General features: G+C 38.3%; 1 protein-coding gene across 2 annotated transcripts in view; it reads right to left on the bottom strand.

Moving 5' to 3' along the window:
- NDNF (neuron derived neurotrophic factor) overlaps positions 1-23,056 on the bottom strand; it is an 88,025-nt gene that overhangs the window by 4,963 nt on the left and 60,006 nt on the right. For both annotated transcript variants that reach the window (XM_084973083.1, XM_003482448.5), the window contains one exon: positions 4,455-4,643. In XM_084973083.1, the coding sequence (XP_084829209.1) occupies positions 4,455-4,643 (189 nt within the window). The remainder of the gene's footprint in view (positions 1-4,454; positions 4,644-23,056) is intronic.

The following is a 23,056-nucleotide window of genomic DNA, read 5'->3' as shown; positions in this document are numbered from 1 at the left end:
TTTTTTTTTTGGTCTTTTTAGGGCCTCACTCTGAGCATGTGGAAGTTCCCAGGCTAGGGGATGAATCAGAGCTGTAGCTGCCAGCCTACACCACAGCCAGAGCAATGCGAGATCTTTAACCCACTGAGCAAGGCCAGGGATTCAACTTGCATCCTCGTGAATCCTAGTCAGGTTCGTTACTAATGAGCCACAATGGGAACTCCCTAGGCTTTATCTTTAAAATATACCCAGAACCCATCACTTTGTTCCACTTTCCCTGGTACCACCAGATCCAAGCCACCATTTTGTCGTGCCTGAGCATGGCAATAGCCTTCTGACTGGTCTTGTTTCCATGTTGACTTCTTAGCTTATTTACCTCCTTCTAGGAGGAGATAATCCTTGCATCTCTAAGTCCAAACCCTCCAAGATCTTATTTCATTCAAATAAAAGCTACAGAACTTACAATGATTTGGGCCCACAACCAAATCTCTAAACTTGCCTCCTCTAGTCTTTTCCTCCTTTCATCAGTTTCTTGCTGTCTTTGGAATGTTTGTGGCATACTCATTCCTCAGGGCTTCTGCACTTGCTGTTCCTCCACCTGAGATGCTGTTCCTCCAGCTTTTGACCTTACTTGCTCAGTCACTGCATCAGCTCTCTACTCAAGCACCATCTTGCCATAGAGCTACTTTGACCCTTTAAGATATCATCTTCCTACCCATGAAGCTCTTCTCTTCATTTTTCTTCAAAGCACTTATCACTACTTGATGTATTATTATATGTATCATTATATGTATGTATCATGATATGTATTATTGCCTGATGTTATCTTTTCATCTCCCTCAACTAGAATGAGATCTACAAGAGAGCAGGGCATTTGGTTCACTGATGAAGACTTAGATACTAAATTCTTAATAAATACCTGTGGAATTAACTAATGAATGGGTGTGTAGCTTTTCTTAATTGTTCAGAATCTAAAACTTCTCAGCTGACGTCACTGGCATGTTATCATCCATTTTACCTTCTGTGCTCAAACCACATTTCACTTCCAGATTCCAATATTAAAGCCACTGGAATACTGCTTTATCCTTACTATTATTTATAAATAAATAAATAAATTCAAAACTTGAAATACAGTTGATGTTCATGCCCTTTCTATTATATAATGTCATTTCTTCAAGACTGCCTTTTCTTACTCTTTTGGATCAGGTTCACTCATATATTCTCAGTGTCCTATATTTTTCACTTTGGGCACCTATTGCAATTTGTGACTATTTATATTACTATTTGATTAATATCATTTTCCCCACAAAGGCCCACTGAGGGTTCGTTTTCCATGTCATTTTATTTCCAGAATTTAGCACAGATTTCTGTATGTAGAAGGTACCTGATAAATCTTTTTTTTTTTTCTCATCTTTTATCTTTTGTCTTTTTTTTTAGGGCTGCACCCACGCCATATGGAGGTTCCCAGGCTAGGGGTCTAATCGGAGCTACAGGTGCTGGCCTATGCCAGAGCCAAAGCAACACCAGATCTGAGCCACGTCTGCAACCTACACCACAGCTCACTGCAATGCAGGATCCTTAACACACTGAGCAAGGCCAGGGGTCGAACCCGAAACCTCATGGTTCTTAGTCGGATTTGTTTCCACTGTGCAACAACGGAGACTCCGATAAATCTTTTTTTAATGAATGAATTACTAAATGAATAAATAGAACCCAAGAATCGTAACACCAACCTTATTCTAGCCTGAGGATACCTACATCTAGAGTCTGTTTCCGCCTGAAGATACAGAATCTGAATAGAAATACATGTGCTTTTTCTCCCCTTACTATTCAAAGAATTAGGAGGTGGAGGTAGACATAGGGCTGTGCAAAGACAAATAAAGTGAAGACTATATAATAGTAAAAAAAAAAAAACTTGTTCAGAATATAGCAAAGTTACACAATCATCCAGACAAAATAACTAGATGATTGGACTGTTTACTGGATGGAAAATTTATGTACCTTAAGTATCCCTAAAGATAGGTGTCACATGGTTTAATTTTAATTTGGTCAGCTTTTGGAGAGTAGAATTTTGTTCCTTTGGCCAGTTGCATAGGTGATATTAACCACATAAACACAACTGAACCTAGCTGCATTACAAAGAATTAGGTAAGACAAAATAATTTATAAAGCATCATGGGATTTAAAAAGTACTCAAAACTTTTGGTTTTGATTTTTACATGGGTAGCAGAGCTGACATTGAAGCAGAAATCAGTGTGCAAGTTCATCCATTATCTTTCGTTCTTATTTCAAATAAGAAAGTAGTTTCTTTCCCAAAGTAAGCAACTATGTCTTAGTAACTTAAATATAGGCCATAAGCAAGCAATAACAAAGAAAACAATGCTTACATTCCACAAGGTAATCATTATACATATAAAACATCAGGGAGTCCCTCTAAGTCAACATTTTCATATGGAAGCACTTATGATTAGGCATAAAGGATAATCTGAATAAACTTTAACAATTCAACAAACGTTTACTGTCTACCATGCACAGCGTACTCATGGAAGGGAGCTGCAATCAGAGATGACAGGGCATGATCTCCGAGCTCCAGGTATGTACTGGCCAGTGAGGGAGACAGAAATATGATAAACATGCCCCAAATTATGATGATACAGAACTGAGGGATAAACACTCCATGAACCATTTAGACTTTGGAATTTATGTATAAACATAGAATAATTAATGAATTTGTTGTCTTTTGCAATCCTCTGCCACCAAACTTTATCTGGAATTGCAACTTTAGTTATAATATCAACAATGTCTATGTCCGTCTGCCGCTACATATTTCCCCCTAGAAATGATTGTGGTCACAACTCTTTACCTAGTATAAGTTAACATTGCATCCAAATGTAGATATCAAAGTCCCCAATCATTATTTGTGGGTGAAAAAGAGACCAAAAGAATGAACAAAGGAAAGAAATAAAGACGGAGGGAGGAAAGTAGTATGTGTTGTTTTGAAATATCTTGTAATAAAAACATGGGCTTCAAAGAAAAAAATGTTAATTTTAAGACAACTCTTAGAACTAAGACTTACTTAATTTTTAAGAGATTGAAAATTAAGGATAACCTTTTTATTTAAGTAAGTGATATGACTGCATAATGAGGAATCCTATATTTTAAAGAACACTGCAAAGCAGTACACAAAGCACATTTAGGAAATCAAAGTAATTTTTAACAAAAAAATTTTGTTCACTCAAAAATTTCAAGAGACAAAAGAATATGAAAAGCAAAATGTGTTCAGCATGAATTCAGCTGATATTTATGGCTAATTTGAATCATTAGGACTGCCTCCTCTGCCCTTCCCTGTTTTTACAGACTGAGCCACTGTAAATACCAGAGCATCGAGTTTCCTTCAGTGTAATTATCCTTGCATTTTGTGTCTTCACTCTTATGGCTGTCATCAGAAGAGTCATAATTCTTTTATGTATCACTGACAAATCAGTTCCTAATCCATTACATTCATTCTATCAAATAATTTCATTCAGGTGGTGCTGAAATGACCCAAACAATAGGTCACACCAGTCAAAATATGAAAGCCGATTATTGACTGTCATTCAGACTGACCAGAGGGTAATATTGACAGTGTCATTCAGTGGAAGGGGAGCACTACCTGATATTATTGTCAATCAAAACTGAAGTGACAAGAGAAAGATCACCTGATGATTTGACACATCTCAAACTTTGGAAAATAGATTACTGATGATGTGACACAGTTTTATCCTTTGGAACGCCAAGGCACCCCAGGTTAAAAGGAGAAATAGTTCAAATTATCACAACAATGTAAATCAATGATACTTCATTAAAACTTTACAAAATGAAAAAAAGAAAATATGAAATATGATAGAGAGGAGTTTGGGCATTGCAAAATAAGTAATTTTAGATATAAAGAGTTTACATGATATATATTATTTAGTTAGTTATACGATATATATGTAATTTTTTAAAAGTCAAAATATTTAGAAGCATTATGTGAGCGCCATTTGCTGATTTGGAGTGAAGGTAAATGAGCAGCCAGTTTTAATCCTTGTTTGGTAAGATGCTTTCAGAACCCAATCATATTGATTAAAGAAATATTATCCTTACGAATCAATGCAAACCCTTGAAGAATCACATGTATTCAATTAATTCCATTAACCCTCTAGAGTCATTCTCAGAAATTTCCTACTGTCCTGAAAAAAACAATCATTCTAAAACATAAGACATGCAAGGATTGCTCTGTCCACCCCAAAGGAGATCACAGTTAGCAAGAATCAAAGAGCCTGTACATAACGACTAGTAGTTGCACTGCCATTGCTTTTCTTACAGAGAGAAAAATAGGCAATGCTACACAGAATTTGATTGCAAATTATCTAAAGTAAATCTAAAAGGCTCCTTTCTTTTTTAAAGACACCTTTATGAGCTTATTGATAGAGGAACTACTGCAGGGAGAATACCTTTTAGGTGTGTCTCTAAAGAGATAACTGTTAATTTCAGCTCCATCTGGAATTACTGATGAATCATGAAAAAATGCCTTGTCCCGAATTTGCATCTGGAAGAGTTCCTCATCTCGAGTGGGTAACTTCTGGGTCTTTGAGCTGAGTGGTAATAGCAGCCACAGCATACACCAGTGGAGAGGCACCATCCTGGGGCAACAGAAAGAAAGGCTTACATTAATTCTATAGGCAAAACACATGGGCAAGTTGCAAACTTTCTAAAGGGTTACCACTACTTTGGTTTTGACAGGAAAAGCTGTACTCTGTATTTTGGATATAGGTACATGATCCTGAAGGCAACTTTCCTGTTTTTTTTTTTTTTTTTCCCCTAAAGTATTTCATTGAGTTAATAATGAATTCACCAGAATTTCAGACATTAAAAAGATTTTTGAAATGAAAGGACTCTTGGTGCATTAATTCCCTGAGTATTCAGAGAGAAAAATCCTCCTTTCATTATAGCAGAAGCCAATACGGTTATCGTAGCCAATATTGTTATCTCTACACAAATGTCTCAAATCATGAACCGTAACATAAGTCACAGAGACCCACTGAGAGACAGAAAATTGCCACTGGACAGTTATTCTTCCTTAGAATTCGACTAAAGGGAGTTCCCATTGTGGATCAGCAGTAACGAATCCAACTAGTATCCATGAGGATGGGGTTTGATTCCTGGCCTTGCTCAGTGGGTTAAGGATCCAGCTTTGCTGTGAGCTGTGTCGTAGGTCACAGACATGGCTTGGATCTGGCATTGCTGTGGCTGTGGCACAGGTTGGCAGCTGTAGCACTGATGTGACCCCTAACCTGGGAACCTCCATATGCTGTGGGTGTGGCCCTAAAGAGAAAAAAAAAAATTGACTAAGGGTCATATGGATATAGAATTATTCTTATTATGCAAATCAGATTTTCATAAATCAGAGATTTTAAGAGATTATGAAGTTTAACTTTCTCATAGGATAAGCAATTTGTCCAATATCACAAGGTGAGTTACTTGTTATTGTCTCACATGACAGATTTATCAGATAACACACCATTTATATATAAACTTTTACCATATTAAAAAGCAGGCTTGGGTTCACACTTCAAATCAAGAAAGACCATTGGGAAGTTCTATAGTTAGGTCATTTTGTCTTAATCTCCAGCAGAGTTATGTATTTACCACTCCAGGAGAGTGTTTTCATTGAGTTACATTTTGGCATTTGTCACTGACTTTCATCAAAAATCCTTAAAGTATTATGGATCATTCTTTAGGGCACATTGCTGTAGGGAGGTTTTTCAAGGACACCATCTTCTACATGCTTCCCTCCCCCAACAGGAAGCTTCAGGTGAGTTCTTTTCTCATCAAGTGCTAGTGAAAGGCTTTGCTTCCTTTGAGGATTTGGTGCCTGTTTTCCTCACAGAAAAAAACTCTAAGGAGTTGTTTTCCCTTATCCCTTTGACAACATATATCAGTGAGTTCTAGCATTAGGGAAATAGAGTGTCTTTACAGTGAAGTACTTTGAATAGTGAGAAAGTCAAATGCAAATATTTGTGATAATTTGGAGTGATTGCCAGTTTTATTTCTAAATAGTTATTGCCACAGCTATGAGGTCACCTCTACTTAAACTATCACTTGATTTTATCTTTGAGTGCTATCAAAAATAGATCTATACAACTGAAAGTATTTTTGAAGGGAATAAATTTCTCTTTTTTATGAGAGTCTAAGAAGTAGTTTTTCTCAGTGAGCTAGCTCAGAAGACCATTTAACTTACTTTTTCAAAAGTTGTTTTCTGCCATGTGTGCTGCAGTTTTCCATATAAAATATCTTCAGTAATTAAGAGTTATTATGTGCAAAACACAGTGCTAAATTCCCTAACTGCATTATTGCATTTACTCTTCACAAAAACCTTGTGAGGCTAAGTACTATTCTTATATAAGAATAAGCCTCCTAAACATAAGCAGAGGGTGAATCGACTGCAGAGCCCAAACATTTATCCTTTATTATATCTCTTAAGAAGGCAACAATAATTTCTTACGAAAGGCTCTTATTTTTCATTCTTATTTTTCAATTGTGTTGCAATTGAAGGTAAATTTGACAAACAGCTAAGAAACTTGAACTTTTAGTTTCAGCTCCTAACTAGAAGTGTAATTCTAGGCAATTCACTGAACATTCTGGACCTCAACTTTATAAAATTTTTGCTTGGATGATCTCTAAACTCTGAAAAGGAATGATGATTCTGAGACTAAATACTAAAATCTTGTTCCCAAGTAGCTTGTAGTTTAGGAATAAGACCAGTCTCCTTAAGTTTCATTAAATAATCTGTGCCACAGATATCCAGATGGTTGTCAAGGTGAAATCCAAAGGGAGCTGGGGATGTAAATGGGTGCTCCCATGAAGTTATTAACAAGAGACAACGGTTTTATCTGCCAAAGATGGCTGGATGGGTCAAAATCAAAACTCAGTGAAACTATTTGAAACAAATAGGGACACAGTGGAGTAAAGTGTATGGCACCTCCCCTCATAACCCTAATCCCTCCCCTCTGTCACCCTTTGTCCTGTAGCTAACAGACATGGAAAATTGGAAGAGAACTTGATATGCTGCCCTTGTAAAGAAACACTTATTATTTCAGCATAATAAAACATATTCAGTTTATTTTATCTCTGAAACTTTGCCTCCTGAGAGCAGAAAAGGCCAGATAATAAAATACGTCTCTTTAGAAATGCTTAGAATTTGGCTTTCCATATTTATTAGGAACTTAGAGAAAACATGCCATGGCAGCACTTGAGTGTGAGATACTTGGGTGTATTTGCCCTAGAATCATTCAAGGGCAGCTTTCTCTCATTAGCCCCGTGTTTTCCCTTAAAGCTGTCAATTGCACAGTACCTCTACATAATGAGGAGGACAAGCTGCCCAATGCCCCAGGATATTTGAGATATTTAGGTCAGCCCTAGAGTTAGAGAGCTAGATGGTTATGGCTGGTAGGGATTTACCCAGCATCCTCAGCTGCCTGTGGGAGGAACTTTCTCTTTATCAAACCAGCTAATTACAAGAGGTAAATTTTGGGTTAATAACAATATTAATAAATTTTATTGTATATGTGCTGTACACATATTCTCTCATGTAATGCTAATAACAACCCAATGATATAGGTACTATCATTTATCCCATTTCAAAAATGATCAAACTGAGGCTTGGATAGGTAAGATCACATAGTGAATACAATCTAACATGAGATATCCAAACCATCAAAAGTGACTTTAAAAATATGGTAAATATGATTATTATATATTCCCCCACATCAGCTACCTTGCAATGTAATATTTAGTAAAGTAAACAATTTCAGATAATAAGATTATGCATAGTAACTGTTCAAAGACAATTCTCCATGGGCTTCTGTGATTCTTTTTGCATATTTGGGGAGCAGGAGAACTGACTGCCTTTGTTCCAGATAATCTTTTCAAGGATGTTCATGTAGGAAACAGTCTCTGAAGAAAAAGCTTCTGGAGCAAGAGAAGGCATGATTATCACCCATTATAAAAATCCAGGTTCCCCCCAAATAGACTGCCATCAGGCCCTCTTTGCATCATCCTGTGAGAATTGGGGGTCAAGCAGTCAGTAGGAGAAAATACTGCTGCTGGGGGTCTGTGGCTTTTGCTAATGCTCTGAGCGATATGTCCTTTGTCTCTAACCCAAGAATCTCATGCCATCAAGCACCCATGAAACTATGGCAGGCTAACTTGTTAGCTTGTAAAGGAGGGTAAATTCTCAAACTCTTCACAGTTCCTTGACACTAAGATTTGATTTTATTTTTACTGGCTTATCTACTGGCTCAGGTAGATATTTTTTATTCAGATTATCATCAGTAGGGAATAGATTCCACTTTATCTTTTGCTTTCGTTATATAAAATGTCACATTTCCACAGCTAAAATTCTATCAGGTCACATTTTTTTTTGTTTCTGAAACAATTTTAACCATTTTAATTGCCACATCAATTATGGGAAAAATAGGTATCTTTCAGAAAAGTCTTTAAAATTAGTATGATCTCTTTTTATTGTATCTACATGAGAAGATGGAAGTTAACTAAACCTACTGTGATAATCATTTCACAATATATGTAAATCAAACCATCATGCTGTACTCCTTAAACTTATAGAATGATGTATTATTTTTCAATAAAACTGAAAAAAATTAGGATGATTCCCTAAACATAAGACTTTATATTCTGGTGCATTATTGTTTTCAAAATGTTATCTAATAACATTCATCTACTTCTGGGAAAAACATACTCAGTTATTAGAGAAAGTTAATAATCTGTTCAATTTGATCAGGTTATAGGCAGAATTTTTTTGGACAAAATGTACTTAAAAGAAGCACTGAATACAGCTAATCAAAAATAATTATGCAGACATTGTGCATATTTTTATAATTTATTACTCACTGATTCAAATGTAAAGCATTACTTAAGTATTGTTGAAAAAATAGAATTTTATAGATTTTTTTTCCCTTCCAAAAAATGTTCTCTCTCAGACATTCAGTTTAATAATTAGTTACTTTAAATAAACAACTGAGAATATATTCTTCTTAAGAAATAAGCCTTGGGTAAGCCAGTCTATAAGGACAGACTTTTCTTCTAAGATTACAAAAGTGCCCTCTAATGGCATAACTTTTCCTCTTATTTCTTTTTGTTCCTTTTAGGTATGTAGTGCTTATCTAGAGCTTAAATTTACATTTAAATTAAATAACACTTCTCAGAATTTCTCTTTCAGTATCATTACTTCTGCCAAGGGCACTTGGTAGATATTTCTGAAAATGTGTTTGCACAGCAAGAAATTTTGCTATCTATCTACAATCAAGGGTCTAGTTCTAACAGAGGTAGAAAGTTGCTAGGATGATTCTAAATATTTTTATTTTGCTAGGTAGATCAATCGACTTGGTTGCACAATGATTAACAGCCCCCAAAAGTAGGTGGTGTTATACTACTGCTGAGAAACTTGACTTTAACTGTTTCGATTGAAAAGTTCTAATGAATCATGTATTATCAGTGCTTATCTGAAACACTGATTGTTCATCTTGTCAGAAGCCTTCTCCACATTTGGCATACTCCCTCCTATCTGACCGAGACTGAAGTGAGAAAAATGATTTGGTAAACCTCAGTTTTTAATCTATATTATTAGCAATCTAGAGTACTGAAGATGTGAGATCCTTTTATCCTTTGGAATGCCAATGGGTTCTAGGTTAAAAGGAGAAATCATTTTTGAAATATAATTGTCCAATGAGACTAATCATTATTCTATACTTAGAAAGGTGGAGAGAGCTTTAGGCACTGAAAAGTAAGTCACTTTAAATATTATTCGTTTATATGATACACAGAGATTTAAGGTCAAGCTATTTAGATACATTATATGAATGCAATTAGCTGATGTTAAAGATCCATGAGCAGTGGTTCTAAAAGAACCTTTTATATATACATTATTATTATTATCATCATCATCATCATCATCATTTTGGTCTTTCTAGGCCCGCACCCACGCCATGTGGAAATTTCCAGGCTAGAGGTCAAATCAGAACTGTAGCTGCTGGCCTATACCACAGCCACAGGAACGGGGGAGCCGAGCTGCATCTGCAACCTATACCACAGTTCATGGCAACACAGGATCCTTAACCCACTGGAGCAAGGCCAGGGATTGAACCCACGTCATCATGGATACTAGTCAGGTTCATTACTGCTGAGCCACGACAGGAACTCCTATTCAATTTTATTTTTCTATGTGCTGACCCCTCTCTGTCGAGCAGGTAAACACTAAACACTACTATAGCTTTAGAAGGGTGGAGAGAGGTTGCTTTTGGGTGTTTTGGACTCTGATGACTGGGGCTGCTTTTCTTATTCCACTCACCTTTACCTTCTCTGCTGGGTTCTCTGCTGCCCCACCCCACAGTGAACTGCAGACCAGTTTTAAAGAAAATGCCAGCGAAGAGCTCTAGGTATTTTTTTGTCCTACAGAGGGAGGAAGTGGGGCAAGTGATGAAGAACGGAAAGCATACAAATAATTCTAAGGCTTTATTTTCAGCATTAACTTGAACGTTTTAGTCTGTGGGGACTTTAGCATAGTTAAATAGTCAAACAGACCTGGCATGTCCTTTTCCCACAAATCTGTGGCAATACTTGAGAACTGTAAAATGGTCAGATGGTAAGCAAGAAACAAAGGGAGCTTGAATAATTTATCAATGTATCAACTAAACACCCAGGATGACTTCTATCATCACAAAAAACACAACAGGAGTTCCCTTCGTGGCTTAGTGGTTAACGAATCCGACCAGGAACCACGAGGTTGTGGGTTCGAGCCCTGGCCTTGCTCAGTGGGTTAAGGATCCAGTTTTGTAGTGAGCTGTGGCGTAGGTCGCAGACGTGGCTCGGATCCCACGTTGCTGTGGCTTTGGCGTAGGCTGGCGGCTACAGCTCCTATTTGACCCCTAGCCTGGGAACCTCCATATGCCACAGGAGCGGCCCTAGAAAAGGCAAAAAGACGAAAAAAAAAAAAAAAAAAAGGCAAAAAACAAAACAAAAAAAACCACAATGGGCCTAAAAGCAAATAAAACTTTCCCTTGGGAGTCAACAGCAGCTCATTACTGTCATTTTGCAAAAGTTATCTTCAGTTACATAGTCAACTTACTATCTTGGTTAAGCCAATGGTTAATCCACTTGGTTAACCCAATTAGTGAAAATAAAAAATTATTATTTGAAATTGTGCAAACAATGATAGTAAATAAATCTGGTTACTTCTTTTGCTTCTCTAAAATTTGTATTAAGTGGGTTTAACCACAAATCCTAATTGAGAATCTTGAGTAGGGAAATATTTCAAACCACTAAAAAGCTTGCCTTTAATATTTATAGATCACTGATTAGTTACATTACCTCACTAATTGAAGAAATTTGCAAGTCTTGTAGATAAAAAGTTCTTTCAGGTTTTCATGTAACTTTCCAAGGCTCTCTTAATAGAAGATGTCATATAAATGAAGGCACTGCAGGTTTTCTTAGCTCTATAGTTTCCTCAGAATGGCAGCCAGCAGCCCTACCTAACTGCAACACGATCTAAACAAATCCCTCCTTCCCTTTACCACCAACCACCAAGGTCCTGCATGTTCCTTGTAGAACATGTGAACATATTTGTAAAAAAATGTCATCAAGATTTTTGGACATTACATGGTATAAAACTTAATAAGATCAGATTCATCAGTATAAATATGCCTCACATGGGATGCAATTAAAAAGAAAACTCATAGTGTCATTAAGATTCACTTAAAAACTATCCAATGCACCCAATCACATGTAGGCCACAAACATGAAATAAATTTACAATGACCAAAAAGAAAGATGGGCATTCTGAATTTACTTGAGGCAAATGCATCTGGAATAAATAAAATCTAATGTTTAATTACAGGGAGTGGAAAGTGCATGATTATAATTTAGTGAGGATAATTTCAAGGAATGGTCTGCCACAGAGATTTCTGTTATTTTCTTTTCCTTTTTAAGTGCAAATATTTAGTCTTTTAACTTCTATTTTTAAACTCAAGGGCATTTGTTTTTGTTTGAGTCATCCATGCCACATCTGATAATAAATCTGAAGCATTTGATCTAGCTGTAAAGAAAAAAAATGTAGCCTTGGTCAGGGAAAAGACCCTGTGTCTCCCAGGATCTTCTCTGTGAGCAAGGAAGGTTGGGAGTGCGTGTGTGTGTGTGTGTGTGTGTGCGCGCGTGCATGCGTGTGTGTGTGTGTGTGTGTGTGTGTGTGTGTGTGTGTCTCTGTGCACTTTAACAGTAGAACTCCTACCCTCGACCCACAGATCCCCTCAAGGCAGAAACAAATGAAAAAAAGCTGAATTCCCAGGAGCTGTTTTGTTCTGCTATCTTTCACAAAGAATGAAAATGTTAACTGAAATTAACTGGTCATTATTTTTTAAAAAAATATTTTGACTTATTTTTTTAACGTTTTTTTTTTTTGGCACCACATGCATAATGCGGAAGTTCCTGGGGCCAGGGATAGAACCTGTGCCTGCCATGGAAGCAACCCCCTCTCCTGCACCCCTAGCTCCACCCCCCGCCACTGCCACTGCAGTGACAATGCTGGATCCTTAACCTCTGTGCCACCATGGAACTCCTGGTTGTTCTTATAAATACAGAAATAGCCTCTGCTGTGGTTGAAACTTTGAGGGAAATTGAGCATATCGTGGTTTGGTATATTTCCATGTTTGAAAGGGGTAAAATGAAGCAGGTAGAAGTCAAGAGCTCCTGGTCTGCGCTAAGGAGTGTTTTGCCAGCACTAGGTGAGCTCTTGTTCTGTGATCACTTCGAAGACAGCTGCAGTAATTCTGACTCCTATAGCCCAAAAGAGCAGAGCCAGTGCGGGGCACAGAATCCATGGCTAAAGCTCTCTAAATGCAGGCTGTCATTACAGAGTGGAATGATTATTAAGGGTTTTAGAGTTCATTATGTCAATAATCTATGGATTAGGAACCTTCACAGACATTTCAATTTCAATGGTTCCAACCTCCTCTACCACTTCTCTAAATGATTGCCAACTTTCATTCTGGAAGGAAATTAAATTAGTATGAAAAAGCAATGTAAAATTAAAACATGCCAAAGATCTGAATAAAGTTTCCATTCTGTCATCCCCTCCCCTCTGATCCTTATGGTGTACAGTTCATAGCAGGGCCAAGGCTAGGGCCCTCCAATTTTAAAAGATGGCCAAGCCTACATAATAAGAACAGCTTGAAAGAAGATCAGGTTTAAAGTAAGTAATTTTGTATTCCCACCATCATTAATGTCAATAGAAAGAATAACGAACAACTGAAGTTCCCGTCGTGGCACAGCAGAAATGATTCTGACCAGGAACCATGAGGTTGCAGGTTCAATCCCTGGCCTCGCTCAGTGGGTTAAGGATCTGGTGTTGCCGTGAGCTGTGGTGTAAACTACAGACGTGGCTTTGATCCCACGTTGCTGTGGCTCTGGCGTAGGCTGGTGACTACAGCTCTGATTAGACCCTAGCCTGGGAACCTCCATATGCCGTGGGTGTAGCCCTAAAAAGCAAAAAAAAAAAAAAAAAAAAAAAAAAAAAAAAAAAAAAAAGTGTAATGAACAATAGAAATGGTCAAAATAAATGTACTACAGAGACAAAGTAGTATTTGATTCAGGAAGCTAAGACTCGTATTAAAAGAAGAAGTACATTTCCTAAAATATATCTGATAGGTGATTTGAAAATATGACAAATTCAGAAGCAATGCAGAAGATAATGCAAAGTAAAACTGGAACAAGATACTGAATGTCTTCCTCCTACCAAAATTTCCTCTGTAGGTACAACAGAGATAGCTGGGATCATATCCACTATCTTAGGGGAAACTATTGATTCCTGGAACAATGAAAACGCCTAGGGGAGGAATAATATGCTTGGTTGCTTTTCTTTTTTTTTTTTTTTTTTATTTTCCCACTGTACAGCAAGGGGGTCAGGTTATCCTTACATGTATACATTACAATTACATTTTTACCCCACCCTTTCTTCTGTTGCAACATGAGTATCTAGACAAAGTTCTCAATGCTATTCAGCAGGATCTCCTTGTAAATCTATTGTAAACTGTGTCTGATAAGCCCAAGCTCCCGATCCCTCCCACTCCTTCCCCCTCCTTACTTTAGTTTGGCAACTAAGTCTTATTTCCTGTTGATCTGCAACAAAATGGAAATGACTTCCTGTGCAATGTTCCCCAAAGCAGTTAACAAACTGCGCACCCCATCCTCCACAAAATTTAGCTAAGATAGAACATGGCAGCGTGCCAGCAGCATCCAGCAGGAGCACATATTGGCCTCGAAGGTGAGACATTAACTGTTATGGTCAGCAAACACCGAGTCCCTGCTGTGTGAAACATGCTAAAATACACTGAGAGTATGACAGTACTGAAAATGCATATGTACTATTCCAATGTTTACCATCGAGTTGAGCTGATATTAATTATGCATAAAAGAACCCTCCTGTGTAGGGGTGGCTGAAATAAGTGCTTAATAGAGTTGGAATGAAGAATCACCAAGAGCTGCTGAGGGCAGAGAAGGACTCAGAGAGGAAAGAAAGTGAAGGGAGAAGAATGAATTAGATTTAGGGATAGGAGACAGAGGTGGGACATCAGGGAGTTAAGGCACAGAAGTAGAACTGCATCAGCAAGAGTTCAACAAATGTCAATCCAGCGCCTTCTATATGCAGAACGCTGAATGATGAACCAATAATACAAGCCATCCTCTCTTCTTGAGGTGTTTATGGTCTAGTAAGAAGTGAGGAAGAAAATATTCCTATACAGAGGTAAAGAGAGATCAGCAGGGAACTAATTGTGAAGGTCTGTAAAAGCAAAATCTACCTTTATAACGGATGAGAAAACTTAGAAAGCTAAAAGATAACTATCTAATGGTTTACAATCTATGTCTTTAAGCAACTGCTGAAATTCCTGGGAAAAGATCTGAAGAGGGTCCTTAAAATTTCACATCATGTGCTTAAGACCACAGAGAAGTACTCCAGAGGCAAGGACAAGTATTTCCTCAAAACAGGCTACTTTTTCAAAGATCACTATTTTCTTTTCCACACAAAATCTCCCTCCCCTGCCACCTCCAAGGTCAGGAAGCATAGTTCAGTGGGAAAATCATAAGACTCATAGTCAAGACACTTCCACTGTAGACAGGAGAACTCATCCTTGTTGGTGGCTTGTTGGCCCAAGTGTTCTCCAAGGTACCCTACAGCTGGGAACCTCTGAGTCTAGGGTTAGTTCATTCTATCTCTTGCAAAAGCCAGCAGCATAAAGCAGAAAGAAGTTCCTTAAGGACATACAACAACCTAGGTTCCTCTGTATCTAATTCTAAGACAAGAAAGAACAGGCCAAGGACACAAGTGAAGGGACAGACATGTTTCCTACTTTTATGGAAACATGTCCATCCATTTCATGTACTGAATGGTTACTTTTATAGGTAGACAGAGAAAGAGTTTCCATAACCATGGTAATAACAAAGAAGAATATTAATGTGAGGGTCTATTGGCAAGTATACTCAGTTCTACTTCCCCTGGAAATAACCATTAAAACCCTAGAGGTGGGTGAGTAGTAGACTCACTACTCAATAAGTCGTTGTAGACTCATTGAAGTTTGGGACTATAATATATCAATTATAGATGATATTTTTACAGTTATTTTAACCAGGAAGGAAACTTCGGTAAGGTACTCCATAGATTTCTTAGGCTACCAAAAACTAAATACGGTCAAAAGAGCTAACCACCCCCCCAAAACAAACAAACAAAAAAACCCAACCAACCAAACAAACAAAAAAAAAGGAGTTCCCATAATGGTGCAGCAGAAACAAATCCGACTAGGCACCACGAGGTTTTGGGTTCAATCCCTGGCCTCGCTCCGTGGGTTAAGGATCCCGGAGCTTTGCCGTGAGCTGTGGTGTAGTTCGCAGATGCAGCTTGGATCTGGTTGTTGCTTTGGCTGTGGCGTAGGCCAGCAGCTGTAGCTCTGATTAGACCCCTAGCCTGGGAAACTCCATATGCCATGGGTACGGCTCTAAAAAGCAAATAAATAAATAAATAAATACATAAAAATCAAGAGAATAAAAATTTTCCAAGCACTAACTCCATACTTCAAATTGAACTGGATGATATGAGGGCTCAAAAGAAATATCCTAGTAATTTATAATCTACTTATAAAGACAGTAGTTACCCAGACACCAGAGTCCAATAACGTCCATATCACTCATGCACTACTTTGTTACTTAACATATATGTAATGAGTCCTTGCTACATGCCAGACACTCACTCTTCTGGAGACAGGAATGATCTAATGAATCTATGTTCTAGTGAGGGTGACAGCACATACACAGATACATAAATAAGAAAGCACTACTGGCTGGTATTCATAGCACAAATGCTATGCAGAGAATTAAAATAGGCCTGTGTGAAAGATAGTATGGTGATAGCCACTTTAGATATAGCATATTTAGAGGAGATTTTTTGGAGGAAATGAAAGTTACTCTGAGATATGAAGTAAAGGAAGCTAGTGGAACAAATTTCAGGGAAAAGAGCATTCTAGACAGAGGAACAGCAGGTGCAAAGGCTCTAAGGTGGCACTAGGCCTGGGGTATTCTGAGAGGAAAGGATCTCAGTGTGGAACAGAGTGCATGAAGGGGAGAGTGAAAGGCAAAGGGCAGATCATATACAACTTTGAAAATCATATAAAGGAATTAGGATTATATCCTGAATGTGAGGGAAAGCTCTTTCAGCAGGTCAGGACCATGATCTGGTCCATGGATTTTAGGAATAACTCTATCAATAGTGTAGAATATGGATTTTAGGGAAGGGATAATTATAAAAGCAAAAACCAATCTCATCTCTGTAAAAACAAAATGATCAGATCAAGGCAAGGCTACTGCAGTAGTCCATGGCAACATGCTGATGGCTTAAAGCATGTGGAGGAGATGGAGAGTAATGGAGAGATTTGGGGTGAATTTTACAGGGAAGGTCATGATAATGTGCAGGTGAGTTGGGGGTAGAAAGTGAGGAAAAGAGAAGAACCGAATACCTTGATTCCAGGAACACAGTTACAATAAAATGGCAAAACATAAGTAATGAAGAGATGGAAGAAATCATAGACAAATGAGGTTAGTCAAGCAGGATTTCCAGGTGATATCAAAGAATTTTAAATTGCTGGTCATCCTAGTTGCACTTTTAAATTCTTATATTGGATAAAGTACTCGAAAACAGGAGAAAAGAAGATGGTGTTATCTTCATGTTATGAGAAACATAAAGGAGCACAGCCAAGGTGGGTAGTAGCAAGATGAGTGGGTTGGAAAAAAAATGTTGATTTCAGTAGTCATGGTGGGAAATGGGAAGGTGGTGAGACATACCGGGAAAGGCAATACATACACATGTACCAGTAGTTGCTTCTTTTTTAAAGGGAAGGATGCTTAATATTTGAGGCTAATTTGTCAGAAGTTCTGGTAAGGGGTTGTTTATGGTAAGTGAGCAGGAAATGAAGAGAGAAAGATACAGAAGTTAGGAAGAAAATCTGAAGAGAAAACTTTGCAGTTTGGCGTATGTGACCAGACCTCTTCGTAAGCTGTGTCCAAATGGATAGGCTAATGGATAAGTTTTCTGATGAAGGCACATCTGTCAAATGTTCCAAAAAGGATGCTACCAGGCACTTCTCTGGTGAGAAGTACCACTAATAGAGGACAGAAAGATAACATGAGAATGAGGTGGGCTACCCCGGTGTGGGCAAGGAAGAGGCAGGTGGTGAGCTCACTGACCAGGAGGAAAAAGCAATGGGGAAAGCAAAGGTGTGACCCAGCACAGCTATTAGGACACATGCCAAACTCTAAAAGATAATAGTCTAAAAAAGAAAAATTAGCAATCCTTTCAGATATTCTGTAATATATATATTAAGTGTTCACTAAATATTGATTGATCCAAATTAAATAAGCATTGTATCTTCTGAACTGAGATCATTACTAGTCTTGTGTGTTAGTTGACAGCAAGGATAAAACTAAAAGATGAAAGCAAAATACTGAAGAAGGAACAAAAGACTAAAAAGTGATCAATCTCTTCACTCATCCATCAGTAACAACCTTGAATTTTTATGACCTTTCTATCTATCTCAAGTTAGACATGTTACTTTCTCAAATGAACTTCAAAATCTAAAGGACTTCTTTAGTTCTACTGATTATATTAACAGAAACAGTTACTTAAATTAAGTTCAAATATATTCCTGTTCTCAGGACAAACCTGGATTTAAAATTTGCTTTGATAATTCTGCCAGCTATGTCTGCTAAACACATGGGCTGCATTTTCCCTAAGTTTTGAACAAAGAAATCTTATACAACCGAGTTTCTAATGATGTCATAAAAAGCGATACTCATCCACAAGGCAGTGACAACAGTAAAATTTTCTAGGACAGTAGGCATAATGGAATTGCAGAGCTCACTGGCTGACTCAACAGTTATTAGGCACTTACTCTGTGCCAGGCACTTCTTGAGATCTGGAAATATAGTTAGTGCACAAGATGTGTGCATGAGGTTTTCATGCTTGCAAAGCTTATAATTTGGCAGGTGATGAAGGAGTAAACAACTACATATAATGATTCCAGAGAGCAGTAGCACTGACAAAAATGAAAGAGGTTGGGGGAATCACAGAGAGGGGAAGGTTTGGCAGATAGCTTTTAGGTTGCATGATCAGGGAAGACCTCTCTGAGGAAGACATTTCAGCAGGGACTTGAATGGGGGAGACTAAGCCATGGAGAGTCACAGAATTTGGGGACTGGAAGGGACCTCTCACAGATGAAGAAACTGAGGAAGAGAAAGGGGAAAGACCGATTTTGTCTCCTGGGCTTCGCATCTGAGAATCCGCCTCACCTGTGCATTAACTGCAACCCTCAGCTACCAAGAGGGACACTCTGGCAAGCCTTAGGGACCAGAAGACAGGCATTGACCCATAGAGGCCAGTGATAATCACATCAGGTAGGGAACAACAAGCCATGTTAAACCCAGGGAGTGCTAGGAGGCGTGACACCATGTTTTAAGGTCCATTATCAGATATGAGGGATTAGAAGCCCTCTGGCTAGCCCAGCTAGTCCCAGTTGCTGGCGTGACATTATAGGGAAGGAGACTGGGACTCAGAAAATACTTATCTAATAAAGCTCTTAAACTGAACAGAACAGTTTGAAAAGTAGGAGGTGTTCAGACAGAGGAAGGATGCTGCCTGACTTTCCCCAGGGAGAGTCTTAATAGGATTGCAGCAGTGTGGTGTTTACTTAGACGGTTTGTTATCTGAGCTCTCTCTGTACACTGTCAGTAAGTGAGCTAGTGTTTATTAAGTGCCTATTGCCAGTTCTCTGGGGACTTTAGAGGAGTATAAGTCAGAATCACAGTCCTCTGGTAAAACCAGAGACTTTATTCTTTCATACTTTGTTATCTCACTTGAATTATAGCTATTTTTACATTTTTTTCTTGTCCCTAAAGAAAAGCATTTGAAGAGGCTTACATAGCATGAGTGAACTCATAAGTGTCGCTTAGACAAAAATCAATTTTTACTCTTTACATCCCCTATATAGACTATTTTTTTAGTATTTGCACAAAGTGGACACAAAATAAATAGTTGCTTAATTATACTGCTTTTAAGAAACTTATAGCAGAGAGTAAGGTAATCTGAAATGCCCCCTACTAGAAAAATCCCTTATCGTTCTGGACTATCCAGAAAGTTGGGGGTGCGTATTGGCCAAAGCCTCAGGGCTGATTGCTACCTTCAGACCCATTTTTCTTCTTCCCAAGCATCTAACCTTCAGTGGTGTGGAGGGGCTCAGGGGTGGCCTTAACAAGCTGGACCTGGGAGTGAGGATGGAATCTGAATCTGGGCCCTGTCCCTTCCTCCATACCATTGCCACTGTGGGCAGATGAAGTAAGTGGAACCACTCTGAGCCTTGGTTTCCATGTTTGTTTCCCAGTAGTTCCTGGTGAGGCTGCAAAAGGGCCACCTTGAAATCAGCACATACTAGTATTACCTCAGCAGCATGGTCCTGCCAACTGCTAAACTAGGAACCTTAACGTAATGTGATATTTTATTTCCCAGGTCCTGTTACCCATCAAATTTGGCCAATCTATCTGCTGCATCTTTTCTATAAGCTGTTCTCTCTTCTCTATCCAAATGGCCAAGGCCTCAAATTGTCCTCACCTGCATCTCCCCTAACTGCTCTCATACCTATTTCTCTCACTCTTTCTGCCTGGCTTTATTTTGCCCCCTTTATAAACAAAATCTGTTTCTCTCTTCTGCTTAAAAAAAAAAAAAAAAGTCAGATGCTTCCCATGAAGTAGAGAATGAAGGCCACACATGCAAGGTCCTTTAGGTCACTATTCATTCTACAAAGTCATTCCTACAACTTCCCCACAGTCCTCTGGGGTACCCTTGCCCCTTATCTGGGGGCGAACTCCCACTCATTCTTCAAACCTCAAGCATCTATAACCACAGGGAAATTTAGTTGTGTATTCTTCTGTGCTCAGTAGAACAATCTCGATTGCAAACCATTTGAATTCCGTTTGCATGTATTCTTGAGAGCCGCCCCCCGCCAGGGTGGCAAGGGCATGCTCTCTACATGTCTCTCCACAACAGTGACATGCTGATCACTGAACCCAACATCGAACAGATGCCTATCACATTTCTTGGGTGTGATGAAAAGTGGAAATGAAAATAATAAAATTGATCATTTTTGCTGATTTATGGAGTTTCACAAGAGATAATGTAAGCCAAATAGGAAATAAGTTATGGATGTTTCGACAATTTTATGGGTGCCAAACTTATAATAGTTACTGTATGAAACCTTAGAAGATAGGAAGAATATCTTTTGAGGTGGACATCATGGGTATCCATTGGCATGGCTGCTCTAGACAGACGGCATGTGCTTGCAGGGGCCGCGTATAAGGATGTATTTCTTATTTCCTTAAGAGCACGAGAATGTCCTGGTTAGAATAACACAGCACATTACTCAGGGGGGCCTCTTTCCTCTATAAACATGTAAAAAATGTTTGGTTGAGGTACATTCTGATCTGAGAACAGGAGTTGTATAGACCCATGCTTCTCAAACCTTAATGTGCACACAAATCACCCAGCCTCCCTGGTATGATGCTGATTCCAATTCCAAAGCTCTGAGGTGGGCACTGAGACTTGGCCTTTCTAACAAGCTCCTGTGAGATGTGGATGCTGATAGCTCATGGATAGTACTTTGAGTAGCTCTGTCTCTCCAATCCTATTATCTGGCAAATATGCTGTAGATTTTCATCCCCAGGATTTTCATTGTTTGAACTTTCTGATTTCTAATTTTCATCCATTTCTGAAGTTTAACATCTTAAACACTACTTAGGGAGAAACAGGGGTGAAATAGAGATTGTCCATGTCCTTTTTTCCTCTTACTTTGAGAACTATTACTATATCCACATGATTTCACAGCTTTCTCTTTTCTTTACCTTCTTCATATGGAAAAAAAAGGGGCGGGGCATGCAGGTTTGTTCTCCCTGGAGAGCGTCTAGATTTATCTTAAAGCCCAATAATGGATTAATGAACCATTACCATTTGGGAAATTGTAAGAAGATTCAAAATTATACCAAAGTTCCTAACTTATTCATAGATTTGTTTGGGTTGGCAAGTACAGTATTAATAAATAAGATGCCATCAAGAAGAAATTATTTATTACCATAGAATAAGAAATACCACAGACTAGGAAGTAGCAATTGATTCCATGGATACAATCCCATTTTTTTCCTTAAATATCTGATGGTCCTGAGCTAACTCCTTCCTCTCACCCTACAGTTGTTTCGACATGACAGCCTTACAGCCTGGCTGCTGTCAAAGAGGATTTGAGAGGGTTTCTTGTGCCAAAGCCCAGGACAAAATTAAAACAGTCGTTTAAAAATAACTATACTCAGGAGTTCCTGTTGTGGCGCAGTGGTTAACGAATCCGACTAGGAACCATGAGGTTGCATGTTCAGTCCCTGCCCTTGCTCAGTGGGTTAACGATCCGGCATTGCCGTGAGCTGTGGTGTAGGTTGCAGACGCAGCTCGGATCCCGTGTTGCTGTGGCTCTGGCGTAGGCCAGTGGCTACAGCTCCCATTCCACCCCTAGCCTGGGAACCTCCATATGCCGCGGGAGTGGCCCAAAGAAATAGCAAAAAGACAAAAATAAATAAATAAATAAAATAAAAATAACTATACTCTTAATTGATGATATAACCCAAAGACAGATGAGTGAGGTAGATATACCAGGGATCTTAAATAGTTAAAATGGCTGAAGTTTTAATTATTCTTATTTCCAGAAAAAAAGAATAAAAAAGGGGATTGTCACATGAGTGTGTTGTTCTTGTTAAAGGAAATAAAGTCTTCAAACTGTTTGGCCTTAAATTCCAAGGCCAAAAACAAACCATAAACTTGGAGCCATGTATTTGGAGAGATGAGATCATATTCTCCAAGGACACTGGTTCCTGACAATCTAGAAGTTTAGAGAATCGCTCTTGTCTTTCCCTTCTCACTCTCCTATCCCTGTCTGAATGTCTCAGGTGGCTGTTCCCACATCTTGGGTTCCTGTCAATTCAAGATTGAATGTTCTTACAAAAACTTTAATTTTTGGTTTGCTCTTTACTCTTTTCTACTCTCCCCTGTTATGTCATTTTTATGTATATATTCATTTATTCATTCACATTTGGGGACAGTTAAAAGGCTGCCAAAATTCCTATCTAAAATAGAAAATGATCACTAGACTTAGAGTAAGAAGATCTGAGTTGAAGAAATTCTAACTAAATAATCATTGGCTTTTGTATTTTGAGCAAGTCTCTTAATCTCTTTGAGTCTCAGTTTCATCTGCAAAATGAAGACAATTATCTCCAGGATTGTTATAAGATTAAAAATAGTAGACATGAATGTTCTTTTAAAAGTAAAGAAGGTTCTCCTTCTTTGAAAATACTATAAACCAGCTTCTCAAAATAGTTGCAAGGTTTTATTCAACAGCAAAAGGTACACGTTTTTACT

This window comes from Sus scrofa, chromosome 8, assembly GCF_054392235.1.
Source record: "Sus scrofa isolate SSC_HxYL_T2T_F1_AM1 chromosome 8, Sscrofa_HxYL_maternal_Yorkshire_Landrace_v2.0, whole genome shotgun sequence".
Lineage (NCBI taxonomy): Eukaryota > Metazoa > Chordata > Mammalia > Artiodactyla > Suidae > Sus > Sus scrofa.
Note: the sequence above shows the minus strand (reverse complement) of the source record. Positions and strands in the feature narration are given on the sequence as shown.